Here is a 24,770-nt window from a genome sequence, read left to right as displayed (position 1 = left end):
GCATACATGTTCTGCTTTTCATTCATATTGCAGATCCAATAAAGTTATTCTCAACATTGAATAGCTAAGACTTTGGCTTTCTGCAAGTGGCCTAAGAAATTGAATTGGCACCTAAATAGTATTCCTTTGGAGCAGTTTAGTGATTATAGATAACGGTGTCTTACATTTGCAAGCAATATAAAATGTGATAACCATTCAGCAAATCTGGGAACCTCACTTCTTGCAACTGTCAATACCCTGAAATGGTTTGATTCCCGTTTTAGAGGCTTGTCAGTGGAGCCCTTAAAAAGAGCAATATTAGGTAAATGAATTCTGCAAATAATTTATGGAGCCAGTTAACTTACTATTGACTTGTAAGTCAAATGGGAGACCCTGGAAAGCCTTTGTTTTAAAGACCCCTTTGGGCTTCCCAAAAAGTCGGAATGTTCAAACTGTAAGGTTGGAGTTTGGTCTCAATTTCTGGTTACTCTTAGCTTGTTCTCGAGCATTAACATCCCAATTCTGAATGGTATTATCAATGGTCTGATGAAATTTAAAACCTTATTGTAAATCTTTGTAACCAATTCCGATTTAGAAATTGATAGCTTTAAGAGTGAATATTTGCTGACTAAATAAGAGAGTTCTTTGCGATGCGGTAAAGGGAGGTACATTAGTAGGCGATAGATTACCTTGCTGCAATATCGTCTGTAGGTTACTCAGTCAGAAGCCTGGGGATATTGATATCTTCCCTAATTTGTTTCAGGTCTGTGATGAACAAATGCAGTGTATTTACCTGCAGTTCTAATTAGGAATAGACCCAGTTTGGAGAATTACTGGCTGTAGGATCTCCTTTCATGGTTACCTCCACTTTTTGCTGGTGTCAGTGTTTTGACTGTAGTTTGCTAGGATCCTGCTAATCAGAACCCTAGTATCTGTGCGCTCTCTCCCAAAATGGTTTTGGTAAGTACTTTTGTACCTCCACACTTGGCCACTGGTGTACCCTTACAAGTCCCTAGTTTATGGTTTTTGGGTACCCAGGGCATAGGTACACCAGGGGTCTTCCATGGGCTGCAGCATGTATTGTGCCACCCCTGGGAGTCCACTTAAACTCGGACTACAGGTCTGCCACTGCAGCCTGTGTGAGGCGGTGTTTGCACCTCTCACAACAGATATACTTTGTCTTATATCTGAGGTCACTACACTTAAAATCTATAAGTCACCCCTATGGGAGGCCTTTCAGTCCTGAGGGCAGGGTGATTGGTTATAAGTGTGAGGGATCCCCTGCATGAGCAGGATACCCCTACAAACCCCAGACCGATTCTCGAGGCTTTGTAAGTGCAATAACCATTTTAAGACATATAGTGGACATCAGTCATTACGAGATGTCTAACTATATTATGGCTCCATCGAGCCTTGTCATGTTTAGTATCAAACATATTGGAATCAACCCCCAACAATGATGCCGGTGTTGGAGGTATGATCCAATGTACTGATGGGTCCTTTAGGGGAGCTCCCCGTACTCCCTCTTTACACATTTTCAAGGTCTGCCAGCAAGCTAGTGCTGCTGCCGATCACAGACACTGTTCTGCCCTCCTGCTGCTGAGCTGAGCTTGAGCAGGAGAAGGTAGAACAATGGGCTTCCTGTCACAGGGAGGTGTGGCCACCTCCCAGACAGGACTTGGTGTATTGAACTGGGGTGGGCTCGCCTTCCAGCGCCACCAGACTGCATTGAAGGGCACATTTGATGCCCTCCTTGCATTCTCCAGTTTGAGCCAGTTCAGGAACCCTGAACCCTTTCCTTGGGTATTTAAAGGCTCCCCATGGGATCGGTGTCAGATTTGTTGTGTAACAGGACTCCCCTCTGAAACCAAGAACACTGACTTTCTGGACACTTAGGCTTCATTGGACTTCGATTGGAACTGAGACTGCATCAAGGAAGACTCCTGCTGCTCCTGTTCTTGCTGTTCATCAAGTATTCTGCCTCGTCTGTGTCTGTATTTCGCTCGGGTTCTCCAGAAGTCCTGTGGCCATCAAGGGCATCCGAAGATATCTCCCTTGTAGTGAAGGAGTCACTCCTGTGCACCTGCAGGCACTGCAACGAAGCTGACCGGCCTGCTGCTCCTGTTGTCCTACGGACTTCTTGAGGCCAACACAGGTGTTGGTTCTACAGCTCTCCAGAGGCCTGACCTATCTTCCCTGCAATCTGGACTATAGTATCCTTCATCAAAGCCGCTGGGATCATACGCCTGTGCACCACGGCGACTTGTTGGCTCTGCACTCCAGAGATCTTCGGGCTATCAGAAGCTCCAGCACTTCACCCCTCAAAGATCAGCGTCCTCACTACACTCCGTGCACCGTGGGCCTCTATCTTTGGCAAGCTGCCTGAGGTCCTCTTGTGACTCCTGTGTCTTCGGCCTAGGGGTCCTCTCGAGGGTCTTCTGCTGCTTTGGGGGTTCACCTGTTTGCTTAGGGCCTGCTCTGACTCTCCTGCACGTGGTGAGTCCTTTGGACCTTGCTCGTCCCAACGATTGCATCTTGTCGTCTTCCACACCAGTTGGGCCTCCAGAGCTTGTTGGTGCTCCCACCGGACACCGACCACCTAGACACCAACATCTAACTTGGGACAGCTCGTGTAATGTGCCTGGTCTTCCTCAGCGTCGCTTGGTTCCCACAGCTGCAGCAACAAATCCTCGACAACTCTCCTGAGCTCCCTGCCAAGGGTGTTCATTGGGCTTCCATGCCTCCTGGTCACCTCTGAGTGACATAGACTCTGTCCCCTCTGCTTGCAGGTTCTCCTCTTCAAGAATCCATCCTTGGATTCCACCAGACATCTTCAGAGACTTCTCCAGAGCCCTTTCTTCCCAAGTTGTTCATTGTCATCTACTGGAGGTTCTGACGTCACTTCACCTCCATACACTTGGCTTCCCTGGTGCAGGGAAACTGGTTCATGGGGCAGCTACAGGTGAGGTGTCTCTCCAGCCTTCCATCCGCCAAAGGTTTTCTTCGAGGTCCTCTGGGAAGGGTCCTTTTTCTTTAAAACTGAACCGCAACTTCTCCATAGACTTCCATTAGGTACACAGCTGTGTTTCTACTCAGCACCCACCCTCCGTGGAGTTCCTGGGTACCTGCCTTGGCTGGTACCTTGTTTTCCTAGCTCCTCTGAGTCCTTTGGTCCAAGTCTCATTCTTCTTTGTAGTTTGCATTCCTCTTCTTTAGTATATGGTTTGGTCTCCCCCTGGAGACCAGTGTATATTTGGGCTACTTCCTGATTTCTCGTAAGTATTTTCATGTGTATTGTTGTTATCTCCTACTAGGAGATAAACCAGTGTGATAGTGATTTTAATGTGTCATAAATACTTATTGTTATAAACACTTTGTGGTTCTTTCTTATCTAATCTATACTATTGATTAAATGTGGTAAAAACAAGCTGCTTTACACTCCTTTAAGATAAGCCTGAAGACTGCCCTCTACCGCTACCACTTTCAGAGACTGAGGTTATCAAAGACCATTAGAATCACCTTAAGGGTTGCCTAGATTAGTGCAAGGTGCATTGCTCCTTTAAGTATGCACCATATACTAAGCCAGCCTCCTACATTGGCATCGGAGGTAGAGTCCTTGAGAATAACTGATATTGTATTTGTGATTTAAAAATGAAATGGTTTGGAGCCTAGAAAGGAGTCCTATGAGGCCTCCAAAGCAGAACATTTAGTTTAAAATATATCCGTAGGCTTCCCTGCTCACAGCTATGTATCTCTCTCTGTGGGCATACAGCCAGGGCAGAGTCAGCTTCTGTTGCTTCTCAGATGCAAGTTCCACTTAGCTCATATCCGAAAGAGTAGGCTACTCCTCATGCTTTTTGTTGACTTTACTCTTTAAAAGCAGTTCTGTTGCTGTTTGGATAAGATATTTGTGGTTAACCTCTCTGATAGTAGAGCCATTTTCTACCTGTCATAAGTCATGATTTGGCATTTTCCGATTTGTAGGATTGATGACACTGGGATACAAGAATAGGTACAAGTTATTAATTGTAGTAATTCCCATATCATTAGCCTGATATCCATTAACCATCAGCTTTCCTCATCTTGCATTGGCCGTAAGTAATACCCCTCTTGATAGAAGAAAAGAGGACTGGGGCTATCTAGTTGACAGGTCGAGTCTGGTAGTGGATAGAGCCTCTTTGTCACAGTCTTCTTCACTGCTGACAGCTCATTACCATCCTTGCTAAGGTCTTTCCATTATAGTGCTGAAGAGACTGAATTATTAATAAATCAAGAACTGCTACCATGAGTAGATTACTCTTTTTTACCTATGCGGAGTGAGACTTTCTCCTTAAATCTAGGGAAAGTGTTTAAGTCTGAGAAGCTTCTGAAAAATGTGACTCTTAATACATTTTGGCTAAGATGAATATTTGGTGTGTGCAGCAAGAGTGAAATATTTCAGTGCAGCATTTTATGGTGAATACATGCTTCATTCAACATGCCTTCAGCATACTTTTATTCTTCCTCCACACTAACTTCCTGTGTTTTGTTTCTTTCCTCAGGAAGCTAAGCTTTTAATTGCACAAGCTTACAGGCGGACAGAAAAGCTACTACTGGACAACAGGGACAAATTGCACTCGGTATGAGCCGGCATTGTTAATAGGTTACTGAATGGACTATATGTAGAGGACCAAAAAAGCTGAGGGCATTTACTAAATTAAATGTCCAGGTTTGAGTAGGCATCTTGTCTCATCCAAACTAGCCATTCTGCTTTACATGCTATATAACAGACAGATGTGCAGGAAATCTGGAAACCCTGTTCAAAATCCCACAGGGATATCTAGATTTTGAAACATATATCTCTGGGAACTGCTGTTTCACCTGAGTCTGAGAGACATTACAGAGGACCTTGTGGACATTGGGCCATCTGCAGTTCTCTTTTGAGCAGGGAAATGCTTTGAGGTAGAAAGTACTGATTTGAATAAAGGTTACATAGAAACTGCTATGATTGTGAAATTGTGACTGAAGCTATAGGAGCAATAACTTGTAAGGTGAGGTATGACATAGTAGTGTGGGTTGCCACATAACACCCGTCCTTCACATTGCATGCCGATTACATTCAATGTGAAGCCTGGGTTCATCCAGGAAATTCTTGCTGTGTTACAGCATGATTGTTTCATTGTGACACAGGCATGCTTTAGTAGATATGGCAGCCTCCACCTCCACTGTTATGCCTTCAAACTAAGAAGTGGTGACCTTACACCAGACAATAAATATTGGGTCTCCTTTTGTTTTTGTAATGTACATCATGGCCTATAGGGTTTGCAGGGTTATTATGTGAACAGAGAGCAAAGAACAAGTAGGAGGCAAAGGACAAATGGGCATGGTACGTCCCATACTGAAAGTTTATAGCAAGTGGAATAAAGAAGATAGTTTAAAATTGAGAGAAATAAAAAACTTCATCTAAAGTTAGAAGAATCTCTCTAATATGACAAAAGCTAACAGTTTTTGACAGTGTTTGCAGCATCCAAATAACCCCAACAATGTTTTTTTTTTGTAACTTTCAGCTGGCCAATCTTCTGTTGGAGAAAGAGGTTATCAGTTACAATGACATTGAAGAACTGATTGGGCCACATCCATTTGGCCCCAAAAAAATGATTGCTCCCCAGAGCTGGATCGATGCGGAAAAGGACAAACAAGACACAGGAGATGAGGAGCCGCCCAGGAAGCGAAAATCTCGAGAAGAAGATGAAGAGGAACCCATCCTAAGACTTGTATGAAGTTGTCTGGCACTTGATGGAGATGTCTTCATTCCTTATCCTCATTGCTCTCTACAGTTCTTTCCCTTCACTGTGCTGTTACAGATGCACATTCACTTGATTGTGGGGAAAGCGACAGGAGTCTGTGGTATTTCACCACACTTTGTTCTACTATTCGGGCAAACATTGCTGCATTCAGAGGTTGGATTTTTTATGCGACTTAAAACACTGACATGAATAGACTGGTGTAAATGATAAGTGCCATTCATAAAATCCAACACTAAAATTGGTGAACAAACTGTAGGAATTGCCTCCCTTATAACGTTTCACTAGGATGTGTTTTTAGTCTTTCCGTTTTACAAGAGCCTTGATCTGCATTTGCTCACCTCACCTTCAGTTCTAAAGACGTACAATGGGTATAAACCACCACGCACATATGGCACAAAACTATGCTGTAGCAGGGTGTGCTAATGTGTTGGCGAAAGCATGCCCTGTATATGCCAGAATAACAGCCGCACCATGCTTTCTGTTTCAATTATAAAATTGTAACTGGTGTTAGTGTTTTAGAACAAGGTTGACCATTACCAGCAATGTGGCCTTGGCAGGAAAGCTCAGACATGGCCTTTGGAAATGATTTTCTGAACTCAAATATTGTCATAAAGACCTATTCTTTAAAAGATTTTGTTGTCATTAATAATCATTATGCTTTTCCTACATGCATAAATTGTTTCTTCCCAACCTCTTTCCAGGCTAGAGTTCCAATTTAGACTCTTCAATTTAGGGAGTCCGGAGTCAAGTTGTGCAGTGTCAGTAGTCTAAAAGGCTTACAGTCAGGAGACTGAAATAGTATCTTTTAACATTTTGCATGCATATCCTTTCACTGAAGATAGTATCATCATAAAATATTTATTTGGTGGACAAAAAAAAATAACCAAAAAAGAGCACAAATCACTCCACATGAAATGCATACTTATGTATCTCATATGTATGAAATACAAGTAATTAAAATGAATACCAAAAATAACAATAAAAACAGATAAAAACACCCGCGCTTGCAATGATACATAAATCAGTCGGGTCTAGAACACCTAGCCCTCCATGCAGTTCTTATAAAAACAGGAAACAGCAAATAAAATGCCCATTAGGGAGCATCTGCAGGTACATGAGCGCAGGACGGACTTGAGAAACATTCAAAGATTTCAATAAGGGGACCATTAACTGCTTTCTAGGCCTACTAAAATAGTTACAAAACATGACAAAATGTAGAGTGTCTTGTGGAGACCTATTGTCGCAGCCACAAGGCAACACAAGACCTGGTTGGGTCGATCCGCCCAGTTAGGCCAGGAGATGGTGTAACAAATTAAATCTGAACCTGGCCAATACAAATCTATCACGCATGTTCAGTACATTCCCTAGATTAGGTTCCATACCCTGGATAGTCTTTAAAGACATGTGTACCCTCACCGAGGGTTTCATTAACTCAGCCTGTTCTTTGGTTAGCAAAGCCAGTTCAAAGAACTAAACCTTTATTCCTTTCAGTTCTAGGGGGCGACAGTAAGTGGGGATTAGAAAATATGTTGGCTCTCCCTAGAGAGGCAAAAGCCATCTTCACATAAGCTATCCAGGTGATTCTATGCTCATAGTCAAAAGACAGACCGTCTGAAGGAGTCAGTCTGTTAAGCCTTAGTTCCTCCCTGGTTCAGATCTTGATCCTGCACAGCAATGGGCTCGGCAATCTCGGCTTATTCCCTGATTGACTTGTAACTTGCCTAGAACTCCCTGCTATATAGTGTAGAAATGTACACAGGGCTTGGAAGTTGAATGCCACCTGTGGACCGCGTCATTAATTGTGCCATCCATAGAGTGGGCCTGTGAGACATGGCTTCAGGCATACCATGTGCAACTTGAAGGTAGTAGCCTAAAAAGCTGCTGGCAAACTTGCCAAAATAACCCTTTTTGACAGGCGGGAAATGCTGCTTTTAAATATTAATAATTATTAACAACCACAGGAGACACCCGTAGTCCCAGTAGAGATACGGGTAAATTCCAATAACATGCGACAATGTCTCAATGGAATCAATGAGGGTATGTGATTCAAGGAGTAAAATAATTACAATTAGGGCTCCCGGTTTTTTGGTATTTATTTTTTTGACATTTCTGTCTGTGTTTATCCATATTTATTTTTTGTCAACTTTATCTGCATTTATCCATATTTATTATGGGTCATGTGAAAAAAAAAGCTGAAGCTGGTATATTTCCACATTTATTTAACCAATAAATATGCAGTCATTCTTGAATGCCTGCCAGGTTTCAGTGATATGAGCACCCGCATATGATAAATGCATGCACTTATATGAAAATATGCACATTTCGGTATCTGCCTTGTGCATATCTACTGCTGTTTAAGCCTCTTTACTAAAAATCCTTTCTTTTTTAACTCCCCGACCTATCAATCCACACAGTTATTGGCCTGGCAAAGTGTATTTATAATCACTCAAAAGGCACCCATTTTCCGTTTTTATCCACATTTAAAAATAAATACAGGCAAGAAATAAATGGTTTTCTGTGTATACCTGTAAAAAATCAGTAAAAACGGAAAACAGGGAGGCTTAATTACAATACATGCATTAAATAATGACACATAGTCCCAGGAACACAATTGAATGCAATTATATTGTCAGCAAAAACATACAAGTCACAATTTAGCTTCAACCGTGCTTTAACGTTGTGTATTAAGAGAAAACGTGAACACTTTGTGTTTGTGAAGAAATATTAAAACGGCGCAAGTGAATCAGGCGGAAGAAATAGAGTACTACATTGCATTGGACAAGTATTCAAAAAGAAGTTGGGCGAATCAATACATTTATGGACGAGCTTAAAAGAAATCATGTCATAGTTCAAAGTCTAAATTTACCTTGTGCAAGTTGATGGTATTTCGACCTTCATGACTGGAGATAATCATCAGGACACAAACAATACAACGTTGGGTGATAGCTGCCTGAAGGCTTTTCGTAGGTATGGGGGGATTCTGTCAGTGATTGAGAATCCACAACCTGGGGCAGCAGTCACCGGCTAACATCCACAAGAGTACGGCCATCTGTAGAAGGACAAATCCACCAAGCCTCATGGTGGGCTGGAGGAGTGGCTCCCCCGGGGAGGAGCGGGAGTATCCCGATAAAAAATGCTGGGTTCAGGTGTCCTAGCAAGGTACCAGGGGTACAAGAAGTTCATCCGAGTGGGTGTAACAGGTCTCCTGGAACCACTTCTCCAATGTCAGGTAAGGTGCCCACATTATTCAGTCAGGACATGCTGTCCTTGGCACCTCTTCAGTTATGCTCTGGGGTAGATTGCTTTCACCCTTGATCTCAGAACCTTGCTTGACATTGGCGAACTTGTTCAGTTTTTAGCCTTCACATTGTTGAGCCTGGAGAGTGGGAAACCTGTTATGCCCCCTCAAATTAACTTCCTGAAAGCATTTTGCTCGCCCTAAAATCCTTCCTCTCAAGGATCGCAGGATCATCAGTTCTCCTGACAAAACAACAAGTACTCACTACTTAAACAGGGTGGAACATGATCAACGGAACTATCCATCCAAGCACATCAAATATGGACCTGGGCCATTCAACACAACATAACTCTCAGAGCAGAACATGTACCTGACATATCAAACATGCTTGCAGACTCACTTAAGCAGGACCAGCTCAGCATGCCATGAATGGGAGTTACATCAACCAACTCTGCACCATCTTTTCCATCTTTGGGGCAAACCGAAAAATTGTAAATGCCATTACATTGCCAGTTGGCAAACCTAAAAAAGTTTGTGTGGGAATGCATTTTTGATCAAATGGTCAAGAATTTATGCATACGCTTTGCCCCCGATTCCATTAATATCAAGAGTACTCAGAAAAAGGAAGAAGTAGCCCTGTCGAATTCTTCTCATAGCACCCTGATGGCCCTGCCAGTTGTGGCTTACGGAACTCCTCCTCCTTTCGAAGCATAAACTCTTTCAGTTGCAACCAATACCAAACCTATTAACAATGAAGCAAGGCCAGGTCCGTCATCCCAACCTGACATTTCAATTGTCAGCCCGGCTCCTAAGTTCCATGTGTTTGCCAACCTAGATATCTCATCCGACTGTCGAGACGTCCTTGCCAATACCAGAGCGCAGACCACAAACAAAACACACACTTAAGTGGAAGAGATTTTGGATCTGGTGTACCAATTCAGAAATTCATCCTTTCAATTCATCACCATCACCAGAACAGATACTTCTGTATCTACTTCACTTAGCGAAATCTGGTCTTTCTCACTCTTTCATCAAGGTCTATCTGGCCGCAATCTCCAGCTTTTGTCGAATCAGTCACTCTCCATCCTTATGGTCCTCAAGACTAATAAAACAGTTTATTAAAAGATTGTTCCTACTTTTTACCTCCAGTGAAACTACCTACTCATCCTTGGCATCTCAAAAATGTACTGTCACATTTAATGAGTCTCCTGTTTGAGCCCATTCATAAGGCAGAACTAAAATATATGTTCGAGGCATATGAGCTGCAGATTGTACACTTAGCATTAGATCGCCACCTGGTGTTTGGCTCGGATGATTGCATGTTGTTGTTGTCTTGGAAGAAGTCTTTGTAGTCACGAGATAGGTGACTCCTCCCTTGGACGATAGTGCGCATGGGCATCGGCTCCATCCTTAGATTGTTTTTTTCCGCCACTGGGTTCAGATGAAAGTTTTCCTCTCCGGCTAGAAATAGACTTTTCAAGCACTTCGAAGCGCAAAAAACTTCCTAAAAACTTACCAAACTACTTTCGATATCGACTAACATCGTTTCGATTCCATCAGCTCGATTCCGGTTGTCGACGCAGGCCGTTGGGCCTATCCACGCCGTGAGGCCTACACCTCATGGAAAGGATGCCATTCAAGAGATGCCCCGGGTGTGGAGCAAAGTTTCCACACAGTGACCACCACAGGGTCTGCAACCTGTGCTTATCGTCAGAACACGTCAAATCCAGCTGTACAGCCTGCGCATCCTTTCGATCCAAGAAAATCATCCGAGATCGGAGGGCCCGTCGACACGACATGCAGAGATCAGCTCCGGAACCGGTGGATATCTTTGATGAGGAGGTTTTGCTCGTTCTTGACAAAGATTCAGATGATCTCAGATCATATCAGAGGCAGATGACTCGGATGACTCCATACCATCGGGTCACTGCGTGAGTACTACTGCCCCTGCACCACACACAGCACCCAGATCGAAGGCAAAGGTCAACACTCCGCCTCCGGAGCCCAGTCGCGACCGAAAAACCACTTCGACAGCCCCGCCATCGAGCCCGGCTCCGAAGAAAATAACTAAGCCTTCCGCCAGCTCGGAACCGAGCAAGCCGCACGTGCCGATCCCACAAGCTCCCTCGGCACGGAAACCGAAAGAAGTCTCGACTCCAAAACCGCCGACTTCTAAAGACAAGGGTACGAAGCCAGCGTCTGACGCCTCGAAGCAAACGAGACCAGCTTTCACTACGAAGCCATTGTCTTCGGTACCGAAACCGAGAAGGCCTGATTCCTATGCGCCCTAGCCCTCGAAACAGCCTACGACGCAGAAAACAACACCTTGGGTGTCGAAAACTACGCCAAAGGACATTGTAACACCTCCAAAGGCTAAAGACAGACAGCAACCTCGTCCGGAACCGGAAAAACACGGCGCCGACAATGGTTACACAAGGAGAAGCCCTTTTCCAACCAGATCCTCTGCTAAAGAAGATCTACATTGACCCACAGACAGGTCATGTATCCACTACACCACACAAGAAGAGGAAGGCAGAGGCAGCATCCACACCTGTACTTCCTGCCAAGAAGGACTCTGCCACATCTCCTATGAACCCTTCTTCTCCTGTACTTCCTTCTCCTTCATCACCTGTTCCTCTTAACAACTCAGCACTGGTATCTCCTTCACATTCTCCTCTTTTATCCTCACACTCGCCTCAAAATGATGATGAGTATTGTTTAGGTAGAGGGATAGACCCAGATGAGTCTTTCCCATACCCTGTAGATGATAGACTGGGAGTACCCTAACCCACAGGATATGCCAGATATTCCTAACCCACAGTCATACCCATCAAAACCTTCTCCCCCAGAAGATAACATTGGTTTTGGTCACCTGTTGAACAGAGCTGCCATTTACCATGGGGTCACTATGCATTCTGATGACGCAGAGGAAGACTTTCTCTTAGACACATTTGAATAGTCACAAAGATCTGTTCAAATTCTTCCCACGATTAAAGGGGTCATCGAACATGCTCCAGAAATATTTAAAGACCCTGTACGTACTAGGATCCTAAACCCTAGAATTGAGAAAAAATATAGGCGTGCACCTGCAGATCCAGCCTACATTGAAGGGCAACTACCATTAGATTCACTAGTTGTGTCAAATGCTAGGAAAAGTCCAAACTCACAAACTTCAGGTGAGGCACCCCCACCTGACAAAGAATCCAAGGTAATGGATGCTTCAGGCAAAAGAATAGCTGCGCAAGCTACCAACATATGGCGTATAGCTAATACACAAGCCCTCCTCTCAAGATATGATAGGGCACATTATGATTAGTTAGATACACTACTAGACCATCTACCTGATCAATATAAGGCAAAGGCATACAACCTTATACAAGAAGGCAAGCTAATTTCTAATGCCTCAATCAAGTGCGCACTAGATGTAGCAGACACTGCATATTGAGCTGTAAACACTAGTGTCGTACTTAGGAGACATGCGTGGCTACGCATTTCAGGGTTTAACAGGAAGTGCAAACTACCATTTTAAATCAACCATTTAATCAAAACCAACTGTTTGGACCAGAAGTACACACAGCACTTAAAAAGATGAAGAAGGATACAGACACTGCCAAATCTATGGGGGCTTTACAGTCAACACAAGCTAAAAGTTATTTTCGTCGCTCCTTCTACAGAGGAGGCTCCAAACAAACTGGGGCAGACAATACAACATCCTTCAAATCTAGCACACAAACATCCTCTAACAAGGGTTATTTTAGAGGAGGATATAGAGGAAATAACAAGGGAAGAGGTCGGGGTAATAACAATAATCAAACCTCTTCCACTACAAAACAGTGACTTCCCTCTGCTCCCCCAACAGCATTCCACCCCTGTGGGGGGCAAATTACCACAATTCCTGCCTGTCTGGACCTCCATAACAACAGACAAGTGGGTAAGACAGATTATCCAGTATGGCTACTGCCTAGAACTTACAGCAACCCGTCCACAAATACCACCCAGGCAGTGTCCAATGTCTACAGAACACCTTACACTGCTCAAACAAGAAGTTCTATCACTTCTACAAAAAGACGCAATACAAATAGTTCCTTTACAAGAACAAGGAACAGGGGTTTACTCGCTGTATTTTCTCATTCCCAAGAAGGACGGGACACTAAGACCAATTCTCGACCTCAGGCCCCTCGATCATTATATACAATCAGATCATTTTCATATGATCACTTTACAACAAGTGCTCCCACTGCTGCAACAAGGCAATTTCCTTACAACACTAGACCTAAAGGACGCTACGTCCACATTCCTATACATCCTGCTCACAGAAAGTATCTAAGGTTTGTACTGGAAGGACAACACTATCAGTTCAAAGTCCTTCCATTCGGAGTGACAACGGCACCACAAGTATTCACAAAGTGCCTAGCAGCACATCTCAGGAGACAACAAATACATGTCTTCCCTTATCTAGACGATTGGCCCATAAAAGCCAAGTCATTCAATCAGTGTGTTCAACACACACATCGGACAATTCAAACGTTGCACGACTTAGGGTTCACAATAAACTACACCAAGTCGCACCTGTAACCCTCTCATATACATCAGTATCTAGGGGCTACAATAAACACGTCTACAGCTCTAGCGTATCAGAGTCCAGCAAGGATACAGAGCATTCAAGCCTTAGTCACAGCCTTTCAACACCAGCAATCTCTGCAAGCCAGAGTGTTCCTGAGACTAATAGGCATGATGGCATCTTGCATCTTCAAAGTGCCATATGCAAGACTGAAAATGCGTCCGTTACAGGAATGTCTAGCACAGCAGTGGAAATAGGCTCAAGGTCAACTAACAGACCTGGTGTTGGTAGACTGCCGCACACATCGCTCTCTGCAGTGCTGGAACACCAAAAACTTGACAAAAGGGTGGCCGTTCCCCGAACCTGTTCCACACCTAGTGCTCCCAGCAGACGCATCTCTCACAGGATGCGGAGCCCATCTCCTACATCATACAACTCAAGGACAATGGAACAGTCAACAAAAATTGTTCTGTATCAACCATCTAGAGCTGCTAGCAATTTTCTTAGCACTCAAAACATTTCAAGTACAACTACAAAACAAAGCTGTCTTAATCCGGACGGACAATATGAAAGCCATGCATTATATACAAAAACAGGGGGGGGGGGCACTCTCTACAACTGTCCCAGCTCGCACAGAACATTTGTAGATGGGCTATTCCACGAAACATATATCTGTTGGCAGAGCACCTTCCAGGAATTCACAATCAGATAGCAGATCTGTTGAATCGGCAGACACAGCAAATTCACGAATGGGAACTACATCCGCAAGTTCTTCAACCATTCTTCCACAAGTGGGATCATCCAGACATAGATCTGTTCGCCATACACGAAAATGCAAAATGCCCAACCTTCGCCACCAGGTTTCTGCACCCGCTGTCCAAGGGCAATGCGATATGGATGAGCTGGTCAGGCAGATTTGCGTACGCTTTTCCGCCTCTACCACTAATACCATTAGTAGTACGCAAGCTCAGACAACAGTCTCTCAAATTAATCCTGGTAGCTCCCACATGGGCACGCCAACCGTGGTACACCACACTGCTAGAACTCTCTAGTTCCACACCAAAAGTTACAATTGAATCCATCCCTGCTAACGCAGATCCATGGAGACATCTGACATTCAGACCCAAATCAACTGAATTTGGCGATCTGGCTCCTGAAGTCTTGGTTATCTTAACCTACTACTAGACTGTATGAACATCATTAAAGAAGCTAGGAGACCTACTACCAGAGCGTGCTATGCTGCTAAATGGAAGAGATTTGCCATCTACTGCAACAATAACCAAATTGATCCTCTGGATGCTTCCATCCAGAATATCATTTGCTACCTTTTACTTTTACAAAGGTGTAACTTGGCATATTCATCCATACGCCTGCACCTTGCAGCAATTGCAGCATATTTACAAAACAGACAACATCTGTCTCTTTTCAGAGTACCTGCAATTAAAGCCTTTATGGAAGGATTAAAAAGAACCATCCCACCCAGGTTGCCAACTTCTCCGGTGTGGAACCTAAACTTTGTTCTTACAAGACTCATGGGACCCCCTTTCGAGCCTTTACATTAATGTGAACTGCAATTCCTCACGTGGAAAACAGCTTTCCTTATTGCTATTACCTCTCTTAGAAGAGTAAGTGAGATACAAGCTTTCACAATACAAGAACCATTTTTACAACTACATCGTAATAAAGTGGTTCTAAGAACTAATCCAAAATTCCTTCCAAAAGTCATTACTCCTTTTCATTTAAACCAATCTGTAGAGTTACCTGTGTTTTTCCAAAACCCAGACTCTGTATCAGAAAGGGCCTTACACACACTAGATGTTAAAAGAGCTCTTCTCTACTATATAGATAGAACTAAGTCTTTTCGAAAAACAAAACAACTGTTTGTGTCTTTCTCTCCACCTCATAAAGGCAACCCCATCTCTAAAGGTGGAATTGCAAGGTGGATTGTAAAATGTATACAAATATGCTATCAAAAAGCAAACCGTACATTAACAGTTCCTCCTAGAGCGCAGTCCACACGCAAACTAGGAGTCTCTATGGCTTTCTTAGGAAACATACCCCTAGAGGACATATGCAAGGCGGCAACATGGTCTACAACACACACCTTCACTAAACACTACTGTGTTGATGTGCAAGCCAAGCAGCAAGCTGCAGTAGGCCAAGCTGTCCTTAAAACTCTCTTTCAAACTACTGCAACAGATACAGGTTACCACCGCTAGGGGAGACACTGCTGCACAATCAATGCTAAGTGTACTATCTGCAGCTCATATGCCTCGAACGGAAAATGCTTCTTACCAGTATGCATCTGTTCTTGACATGTAGCGCTGCAGAGTTGTACACGCCCTCCCGCCTCCCCGGGACCTGTATCCGTTCCAGTTTTATCTTACTTAGATGCACACGCATGGACATCCTTTTTTTTAATTCTACTAACTCCATCATTTCCCATCATGGCGAAAAACAATCTAAGGATGGAGCCGATGCCCATGCGCACTATCGTCCAAGGGAGGAGTCACCTATCTAGTGACTACAAAGACTTCTTCCAAGACGACAACAACATGCAATCATCCGAGCCCAACACCAGGTGGCGATCTAATGCTAAGTGTACAACTCTGCAGCTCTACATGCCAAGAACAGATACATACTGGTAAGTAGCATTTTCCTTTTTGGAAAAGTGCACTTCTTCTAGCGCTTACTTTGGCTTAAGTGAGTAATCGATATACACGTGTTTACAATCAGACAATCTTTCCTACAGTTCAAGATAGACTGCATAATTGTCCAGACTAATCCCTAAAGTCCTCTCTAGCTTTCATTTAAAAAAAACTGGCATTTTAAAGAAATGTTTTTCCAATCCGCAAACACAAGCAGAAAAATCCTTACATTCAATAGATGTCTCAAATTCTATGTGCACAGAACTAGAAGCATACACATTTGTAGCCTACGGAGACCTCAGGAAAGGATTTCCTATTCCAAAGGAGACTATAGCAAGATGGAATGCTTCAGCTTTTGCAATCAACAAGTAGGAAAACCCTGTGTCAATGGATTCAAGCTAGCCTAGCTGATGAGGAGTAATACCCAGAAACCTGTCCCAGGATGCTTGTTACCGGTCCAGAGTATACCTGGACGTTCGGCTAGACTGTTCCCATGTGGAACATGGTCAAGACTGATTTGCACATGTCTCGGTCTAAATTGTGGTGGTATGGGGAGCAAAAGAACAATGGATTTAACCCAGATCTCTTGACTGGGGTGAATGCATAATTTATTCAGCATTCCGTCCATTTTTTTGTAGCACTTTTCTCAGTAAGTGGGATGGGTATGCCCAGATGTGGGTTCCTTGATCACTGTGGCACTGAATTCAAGCTATTGCCAGTGCTGAGAACCTGAATTATAAACTCAAATCTGAAAAAAATGGTTAACCTTCCATCCAAATCCTCCATTTAGAAACGTATAGGATGAACTACAACAGAAAGAATTCACTTAGGACTACATGTTTTCAAACTACATTTCCCAGAATCACTACACGGGAGCCTTCAACCTGCCAGGAAGCAGCTTCCGCGTCAATCACTGCGATCGAGCTATTGAAGGAGAAGCACTGAGTCTTCCCGTGAGGAGCGCAATTACAGCTAATAACAGTATGAAACGGTTTCTACCAACTTGGACAGGGAAGTTTGATTCATTGTTTCCGAAAGACGAGTTTGTAATACGCCTCGTTCTTTTCACACAGCTGTGAAAATAGATGTTAATGCGGTGGTTTCATCCGGCATAGAAAACAGAGACGACCAGATATCAGACTAGTGGAAACTGAGGCGTAGTAATTGGAACACGCAAACACAGCGGGTAAGCTTAACCGCAGTGCATGTTGTTGGATGTAGAGTGCAGGTGAATATAGAGCTGTTGAATGCAATGTCTAAAAGCAGCGTTTGTGTGTGCTTTGTTTTTCTCTAGCCCCTTCCTGCTCTTTGCTTGGAAATACAACTTTTTTGAGATTGGAGCTTTGACCCAAGAACCAAGGTATGATGAGGCTGCTAATATGTAGGACAGGGCACGGCATAAGTCTCTTAGTTCAGATCAGAATCCTAAAGTTATGTTTTTCTGTTTTTTAGTGACAATAATGGTCCTGAGGAGAACCTCGGCAATTGGCGGGATTTGAAACGCATCGACCAACCCGGTCTCGGGTCATTTAAAACATTTATATCCATAACGGTGTTTGTGAATAGCAAGAGAATTCTTTTCTTGATTATGTTGAACTTTGAAAAGAACTATACATTGGATAATAACGGAGATGATTTTTTTCCATGCCATGTGTTTACATTGTTATTGACACCGAGACCAGTATTTATGTGTATGTATGTTTGAACTGTGTTGGATGATTGAACGGCCAAGAGTGTTTGAACTGTCAACATGTGTATTTGTATGTCTAAACTTTTTTGTATATAATATGTATATAGTATTTTTGTATTTCCATGCAAGAAATAAGTTTGTGTCTAAAAATTGAAGAATACTTTTTAAAGAAGCATTAAAATGTATTTGTTGCAATTCATAAAGCAGGTGTTTGTTACATTCATAATAACCATTTTTTTCAGATTTGAGTTTATAATTCAGGTTCTCAGCACTGGCAATTGTGTTGTTTGATTATTTAAGGTTGGCTCAGCCTTGCTGAGTTTAGAGTCAAGACCCTTTGTGTTTTGTGACTGAATTCAAGCTAGCCTGGCTGATATGGGGTAATACCCCGAAACTTGTCCCAGGAGGCTTATTTCTAGTCCAGGAAAGACCTGGCTTGGCAGTTCGGCCTGGACTGTTCCCATGTGCAACAGGGTCAAGACTGATTTGCAAATGGCTGGGTCTAAACTGGGGTGACATGGCGAGCAAAAGAACAATGGATTTAACCCAGATCTCTACTGGTGGTGAATGCATGATTTATTCCGCATTCCATCCATCATTTGTTTGCATAGCACAGAAAACCTGGTTACTGCTGTGGGACAAGCAGTTCTACACCATCTGTTCCTATAAGGTGAGCTTCTTTTCTTTCCACATTCCATTATAATATAATTATGTATCTGGGATATGCATGATGCTCTTCCAGGGGATACTCCTCAATAGTTAGAAGCACTGAATAGTCCTACCCACAGGTGGGGACCCCGGAGCATATGCGAAACTATATGCATGCAAATATATATATAGATGTGTGCAGCCTAAATATCAAATTAGGCTAAAGAATGCCAATATTGAATTGTATTTTTTATTTAAAATAAAAATAAATTTCAACATTTCAAATACATAGAGAAAAGTGTAAATGCTGAGACGCAGTATTTCTTGCCTGTGAGCGGCGCTGAAGTTTGTTGCTGCATATTAATGTTGGTGCTCGTGTGTGCCTCTTTTTAAAACTTACAACTGTTTTTAACCAAAACTTTGCCCGAACTTCACCTTACTTGTTCTCTTGGCTTGACTCAGCAGTGTCTGCCTGTCAGAGCGGGCCCGCTGCACCTTTTGGGGTCCGACTGCCAGTTTTCCTTGCGCTGCCACGAGACTGCCTATAAATCGACACAGTGGCGCGACCGCGCAGCTAACGCGCCAAATGCAAGCCTGTCTGCGCCCGTCCGCACCCGTCCGCACACAGGCTGCACACAGTGCCAGCCACCCTGCCAGATTTGGGACAGCCCTGCCTGTCAAACCAGCCCTTATGTATTTGAGTGCTGTACTATGGGAAATTGGCGTGCAGGGAGGGGGCTTTGGGGAGTTCAAATTGGAAGACACAGCTGGGGCATTCGCGGACTTCCTTAAAAGGGACAAAATGTGGTCTGCTCAATGTTGGGTCCCTATGTAAACATTTCACAGAGATTCAGTTGCTTTTGGAATCTCAGGATCTGGGTGCTTTGTTCTTGACTGAGACCTGGACTCATCCTGTGTCCGATTTGGAGCTGGGCTTGGCATGTCCTCAGGGTTACAAAGCCTTCCATAAACCACATTCTTGCGGTAGAGGTGGTGGGGTAGGGATAATTTTTAAAGAGTAATGGTATTTCTCCCCTGTCGATATCGCTGAGGTTGACAGGATTGAGCTTCTGGGCTCTGCCCTTAAAGATCACGGGAGCCAGATGCTTACTGGTATTATCTGTTATAGGCCCCCAGGGGTGGCTAGTCTCCTCCAACAGAGAAATATGGTTGATGTCTTTAGCAATATGGCTCTCTCCCATGCTAGACTCCTTATTCTAGGGGACTTTAATTTGTGGGCGAATGGGAGCTTGGCCTCCGCATATGATATTTTACAATCTTGTAGGGCCCTTCATCTCTCACAATGGATGACGGAGCCTACCAATACGGGGGGCATATATTGGATCTAATTTTTGCTAGGGAAGATTCAATGGAAGTGGTGAATACTCTGCCGGTCGGTTGGTCAGACCACCACCACCTGATTCAATTTGAGGTGTTTAAAATTAGACAAATAGCTCTTATCTTGAGAGAAAAAAGGAGCTTTTGAAGTAGGGACTGGAAAGGTCTCTTGAGAAAAGCTAGTATCTCCCCAGTATTTCACCTTGAAGGAACTTTTGACCCTAGAAAACAGGTGGAGGATGATTATGCTACCATCGTTTACATATTAATGAGCAACTCAACTGGGTTGTTCCCCAAAGATTGGTAAAAAAAAAGTAGGTAAACCCTCTTCCCCTCGATATAACGCTGAACTGCAAAAATCAAAACTTAGCTGTAGACAGGCAGAACGGTGTTGGAGGGAGGGATGCCTTGTTCTAGACAAGGTTGCCTGGAAGGAGTCTATACCCATGTATGTCGTATACTTGTAAAGCGCACAGCTGCCCCAGCAAAGGGGCGTCCCGGCGCTGTATACCGCTGGGGAACCCATTCAGGCTTTCCCTGTGAGATGGTCCCTCCTGGGCATCTCCAAGGTGAAGACAAGCATCCCCGGCCGTTAGTAGAGATTGAGCAAGCTATTGCCCAGAGTTGCTGAGTGGGACCCATGGTTGGAGTAGGCACCGAGGCGAGAATTATCGAGTCCGCTGACCATGGCCCAAGACCCTGCCGCGTTGGGAATCGAACCCTGGACCCGGGTCGACCTCTGCTTCCGGGTCTGCCGCCTCTAACCACTCTGTAAGAAACTCATTTCCACCGCTAAAGATGAATATTTTGCTGATGTAATTCTGAAGGCTCCTAATAGCACTAAGAGTGTGTTTAAAATCATGAACGTATCATCCGCCCGCCTGCACAGGAAATAAGATCTCCCCTACGCAGGAATTGTGCGATAACCAGGCTGTCTATTTTGAAGACAAGATCTGCAAAATTATCAGAGGTTTAGTAGGGGATAGGACTGAATCTGGGGCCTGTAGTCCCCCACAAAAGGTGAAGGAGGGATGGACCGGTGTGAGTAAAAAACTGGTTCAGAGGCCCCTTCTCAATCATTTTGATATGCCTTCTGTGGAAGTCTTCAATAAAGTAGCACTGGGGTCTCCTCTGGGTCCCCCCTGGACCCTCTCCCCCTTGGGGTCTGGAAGGCGCTAGACGCTGAACTATTCCATTTCTTAAGGCAGCTATGTAGCCAATCCATGTGCAGCGGGATGGTCCCATCCTGCTGGAAACAGGCAGTTGTTTCCCCCTAATTGAAAAAACCTTCACTCGACCCAGCTTGTCTAAAAGAATTGTGAGACTGAGACCACCTTACTGACCGTGTTGGACGATCTTCGGATGTGTGCAGACAGGGGTCATTCGGCTATACTGATCTTGCTAGACCTGTCTGCCGCATTCGACACAGTCGATCATAAGGTACTCCTGAAATGGCTGCAAGAAGTGGGGGTTGTGGGTCTGGCGCAAAGGTGACTGCATTCTTATCTATCAGACAGATGTCAGGCAGTGGCTCTTCCCCCCTTTTGCTCAAAGTTCACCAAGATGTGTTATGGGGTACCGCAGGGATCTGCGATTAGCCCTATACTATTTAACGCCTATATGCGTCCCCTGATGGATGTCATTAAATCTCACGATATAGGCTTGGTGAACTATGCTGATAACCCAGCTTATCCTTTCGCTGGAGGGTGATCAATCAACCACGCTACATAACTTCCATGCCTGTATGCTGGACGTGGTACTTTGGCTGAGAAACAATTCTCTGCAATTTAACGCAGAAAAAACAGAGATCCTTTGTATTGGAGGTGGGAGAGTGCCGGACTCTCTTCCTGCGGATTTTTGGCGCATCCCTGCTGACCCTTCTTTGGTACCGTCCAAGATGGTTCGTAATTTGGGGATCTGTTTTAATGAAAAGTTGACCTTGGAAACACATCAACAAGGCTGTTGGGAGCTGCCTCTCCCTTGCCAGGGGCCTTAGGAAAATTCTTCCCATGCTTCCTATTCAGACACGCGCACTGGGAGTCAGGAGCGTCATTGTGAGCAGACTGGATTACTGCAATGCTTTGCTGCTGGAATCCCCTAAGTATTTAATTGAGAGATTACAAAGAATCCAGGATGCGGCAGCTAAGCTGGCCTTGATGAGACCCGCCAGTTTTCTGCCTCCCAGGCCCTAGCGGAGCTTCATTTGCTCCCAGTCCTGCAGAGGATTCATTTCAAATCTGTTTGTGTCGTGTTTAAGGCACTGCATGGTTTGGGGCCCTTACCGTTGCTGAAAAAAATCAGCTGGTATGCCCCTACACGTTGTCCTCGGTCATCTTCGGCTAACTGGGTTAAGGTATCCCCAATCAAAAGAGCTAGACTGGGCTGGGTGAGCCTTCAGTGTTGCTGTAGTAAGGCTTTGGAACAGCTTGCCCACGGAGTTGCGTCAAACGAATGATCTATTGCGGTTTAGAAGGAAAATAAAGACCTGGCTCTACCCTAGAGCGTCAATCTAACTTTCTCTCTTGCCATAGGTCTCCCGTCTCGCAGCGCCAGGATACCCGTTGGGTCACAGGACGCTATATAAGAAATGGTTACATTACATTACTCTTTAATTGTTTGAACACAGCCTTTATTTGTAAGGATAAAGGAAAGTTAATAGCAGGCAAATTAACCCAGAAGGCTGCGTATTTAAAGCATATAAAGAAACTGGTGCTGTACCTTTCAGACCCCCAGGCTCCCATCAGGTTTTGTAAAGTTGAATTTTTTGACTTAATTTGATGTCTTTTAGTACTTGCAGTACTATTCCACCATTTTTTCTGACTTTCCTGCTATTTTTTTCAGAAATGCCAGCCTTGTTTAATAAGTGTCCTTCTTGTGGGGAGAAAATGGCAAAATCTGACCCACACTCGGTCTGTATTGTGTGCTTACCATCCTCACACAGACCTGACAAGTGCTACCACTGCCAGCAGTTCTCCAGAAGGACCCTTCGCGAAAAGGAGAAGATGAAACTGCATGCAATGCAGAGAGAGGAAAGGAATCTAAGAGTGGCCTGGAAAGGCATCCTAGCCCTCTTCTCAAGTAAGGTCTAAGCTTAAGAAAAAAGGGGAAAAAAAGAAGACATCGGTTGGATTCTCCGTCAGGGAAAAGATCGACGTAGAAAATACCCCTATGCTCATCGTCGGCTTCTAAGTCGTCGACAGGAAGACCTTTATCACAGTTGACGCCAAAAGACCTATCACCGTCGGAGCGGACGATACCAGGCATGGCAAGTAAGTCTAAATCTTGACATACGTCAGCTTCTCCTTGGCAGACGTTAACCCTCCCTCGTTGACGGTCCAGGTCTTCTTCACCTACGACATCTCAGTGCAGATGCTCGATGTCAAAGATACACCACCGACATGGGTGGTTGCCATCGAAGTCCCCGGTGCCGACGTCGAGGACACCACCGACATCGAGGACACCTCAAAGGTCGAAGACACCATGACGTAGAAGGATCAGACGAAGGCAAGTCTTGTTCACAGACACTCTGCTGCATCATCACCAACGGCAGGATCCACTGTTCCTAAGGTCTGATCCTCCATCAGATTCTGTCATAGTGTCAGCAGCAAGGAAAGCGCACATGGGGCTTTCCTCCTCTGCAGTCCCTCCTCTTAAAGATAGCAAATCCATGGACTTGATCTGTAAGAGGATGTGTAAAACATCTGCCTCTTACATGAAAGTTGCTAGTGCTTTTGCACTATTGGGTCTATATGACCGTTCATCATGGGACTTACTTTCAAGGTTTACTGACAAATGACCTAAAGTAGATCAAAAGGATTTTCAAGAGATCCTGCATGAAGGAGGGCTCATAGCGAATCAGATCACAAGTGCAGTAGCTGATGCATCAGATCTGGCAGCTCATAGCTATTCACATGGCATCTGCGTTAGGCGATCCTCCTGGCTGAGACTCACTAGCTTAAAACCAGAGGTCCAACACACAATTTTTTTTAACCTTCCCTTCAATGGATCCACTCTTTTTGGCTCTCATGCAGACTGAGATAAATCTGGGAATTGTAAGCATGCTACTCACCCGCGAGGGTCTCAAGGCGCTGAGGGTGGGGTCCGCAGATCTGTTTAGCCGAAGAGCCAGGTCTTGAGGGCCTTCCTGAAGGTGTTTAGGGAGGGGGCGCGTCTGATGTCTGCCGGTAGTTTGTTCCAGGTCTTGGCTGCAATGTGAGAGAAGGATCTTCCACCTGCTCTGGCTCTGTAGATGCGCTGGGTTTTGGCCAGTGCGAGGTTGGAAGATCGAAGGTTTCTTTTGGGTACGTGGAAGTTGATTCTGTCGTTGAGGTATTTGGGTCTGTTGTTGTGTAGACATTTGTAGGCGTGAGTGGGGATTTTGAAAGTGACTCTTTTCTCCACGGGAAGCCAGTGGGGACCTCGTAGGTGTTGACTGGTGTGTTTGTGTCGGGGGATGACGAGGACAAGTCTGGCAGTGGTTAAGCATGGGCGAATCTCGCGTTCGCGAATTTTGCGGATTTGCGAACTCGCAATCCGCAAAATCCGCGAATTCTCGTGAATTTGCGGATTTTTTTTGTGTTTGCGCGGGTTTCTGCCAGTTTGCGAGGGTTTTGTACAATTTCGCAAACGCGAACTTACCTGTCGGGTCGCAAGTTTTGCGAACTTGTTGTTTCTACGTGTCCAGCCTGTTTGGGACACTCTTCTTCATCACTGCCACTCTCTGTCACCACTGCCACTCTCTGACTACTCATGCCACCCTCTGGCCCACCCATGCCACCCTCTGTTTCATCACCGCACCCTCTGGTTGTCCAGTGTACATTATTTTCGGCAAAGCAAAGCACACCTTCCCTGCCTCAAGTGACCTGAATTAATTTGGGGCTGA

At 44.5% G+C, this 24,770-nt stretch overlaps 1 protein-coding gene across 1 annotated transcript in view; it reads left to right on the top strand.

Annotated features, from left to right (window-relative positions):
• Positions 1–6,394, top strand: part of SPG7 (SPG7 matrix AAA peptidase subunit, paraplegin) — a 263,297-nt gene extending 256,903 nt beyond the window's left edge. The window contains exons 16-17 of the mRNA XM_086945796.1: positions 4,521–4,598; positions 5,526–6,394. Of these exons, the coding sequence (XP_086801922.1) occupies positions 4,521–4,598; positions 5,526–5,738 (291 nt within the window). The 3' untranslated portion in view covers positions 5,739–6,394. The remainder of the gene's footprint in view (positions 1–4,520; positions 4,599–5,525) is intronic.
• Positions 6,395–24,770: the final 18,376 nt, after the last annotated feature.

This window comes from Lissotriton vulgaris, chromosome 12, assembly GCF_964263255.1.
Source record: "Lissotriton vulgaris chromosome 12, aLisVul1.2, whole genome shotgun sequence".
In the NCBI taxonomy this organism is placed as follows: Eukaryota; Metazoa; Chordata; class Amphibia; order Caudata; family Salamandridae; genus Lissotriton; species Lissotriton vulgaris.
Note: the sequence above shows the minus strand (reverse complement) of the source record. Positions and strands in the feature narration are given on the sequence as shown.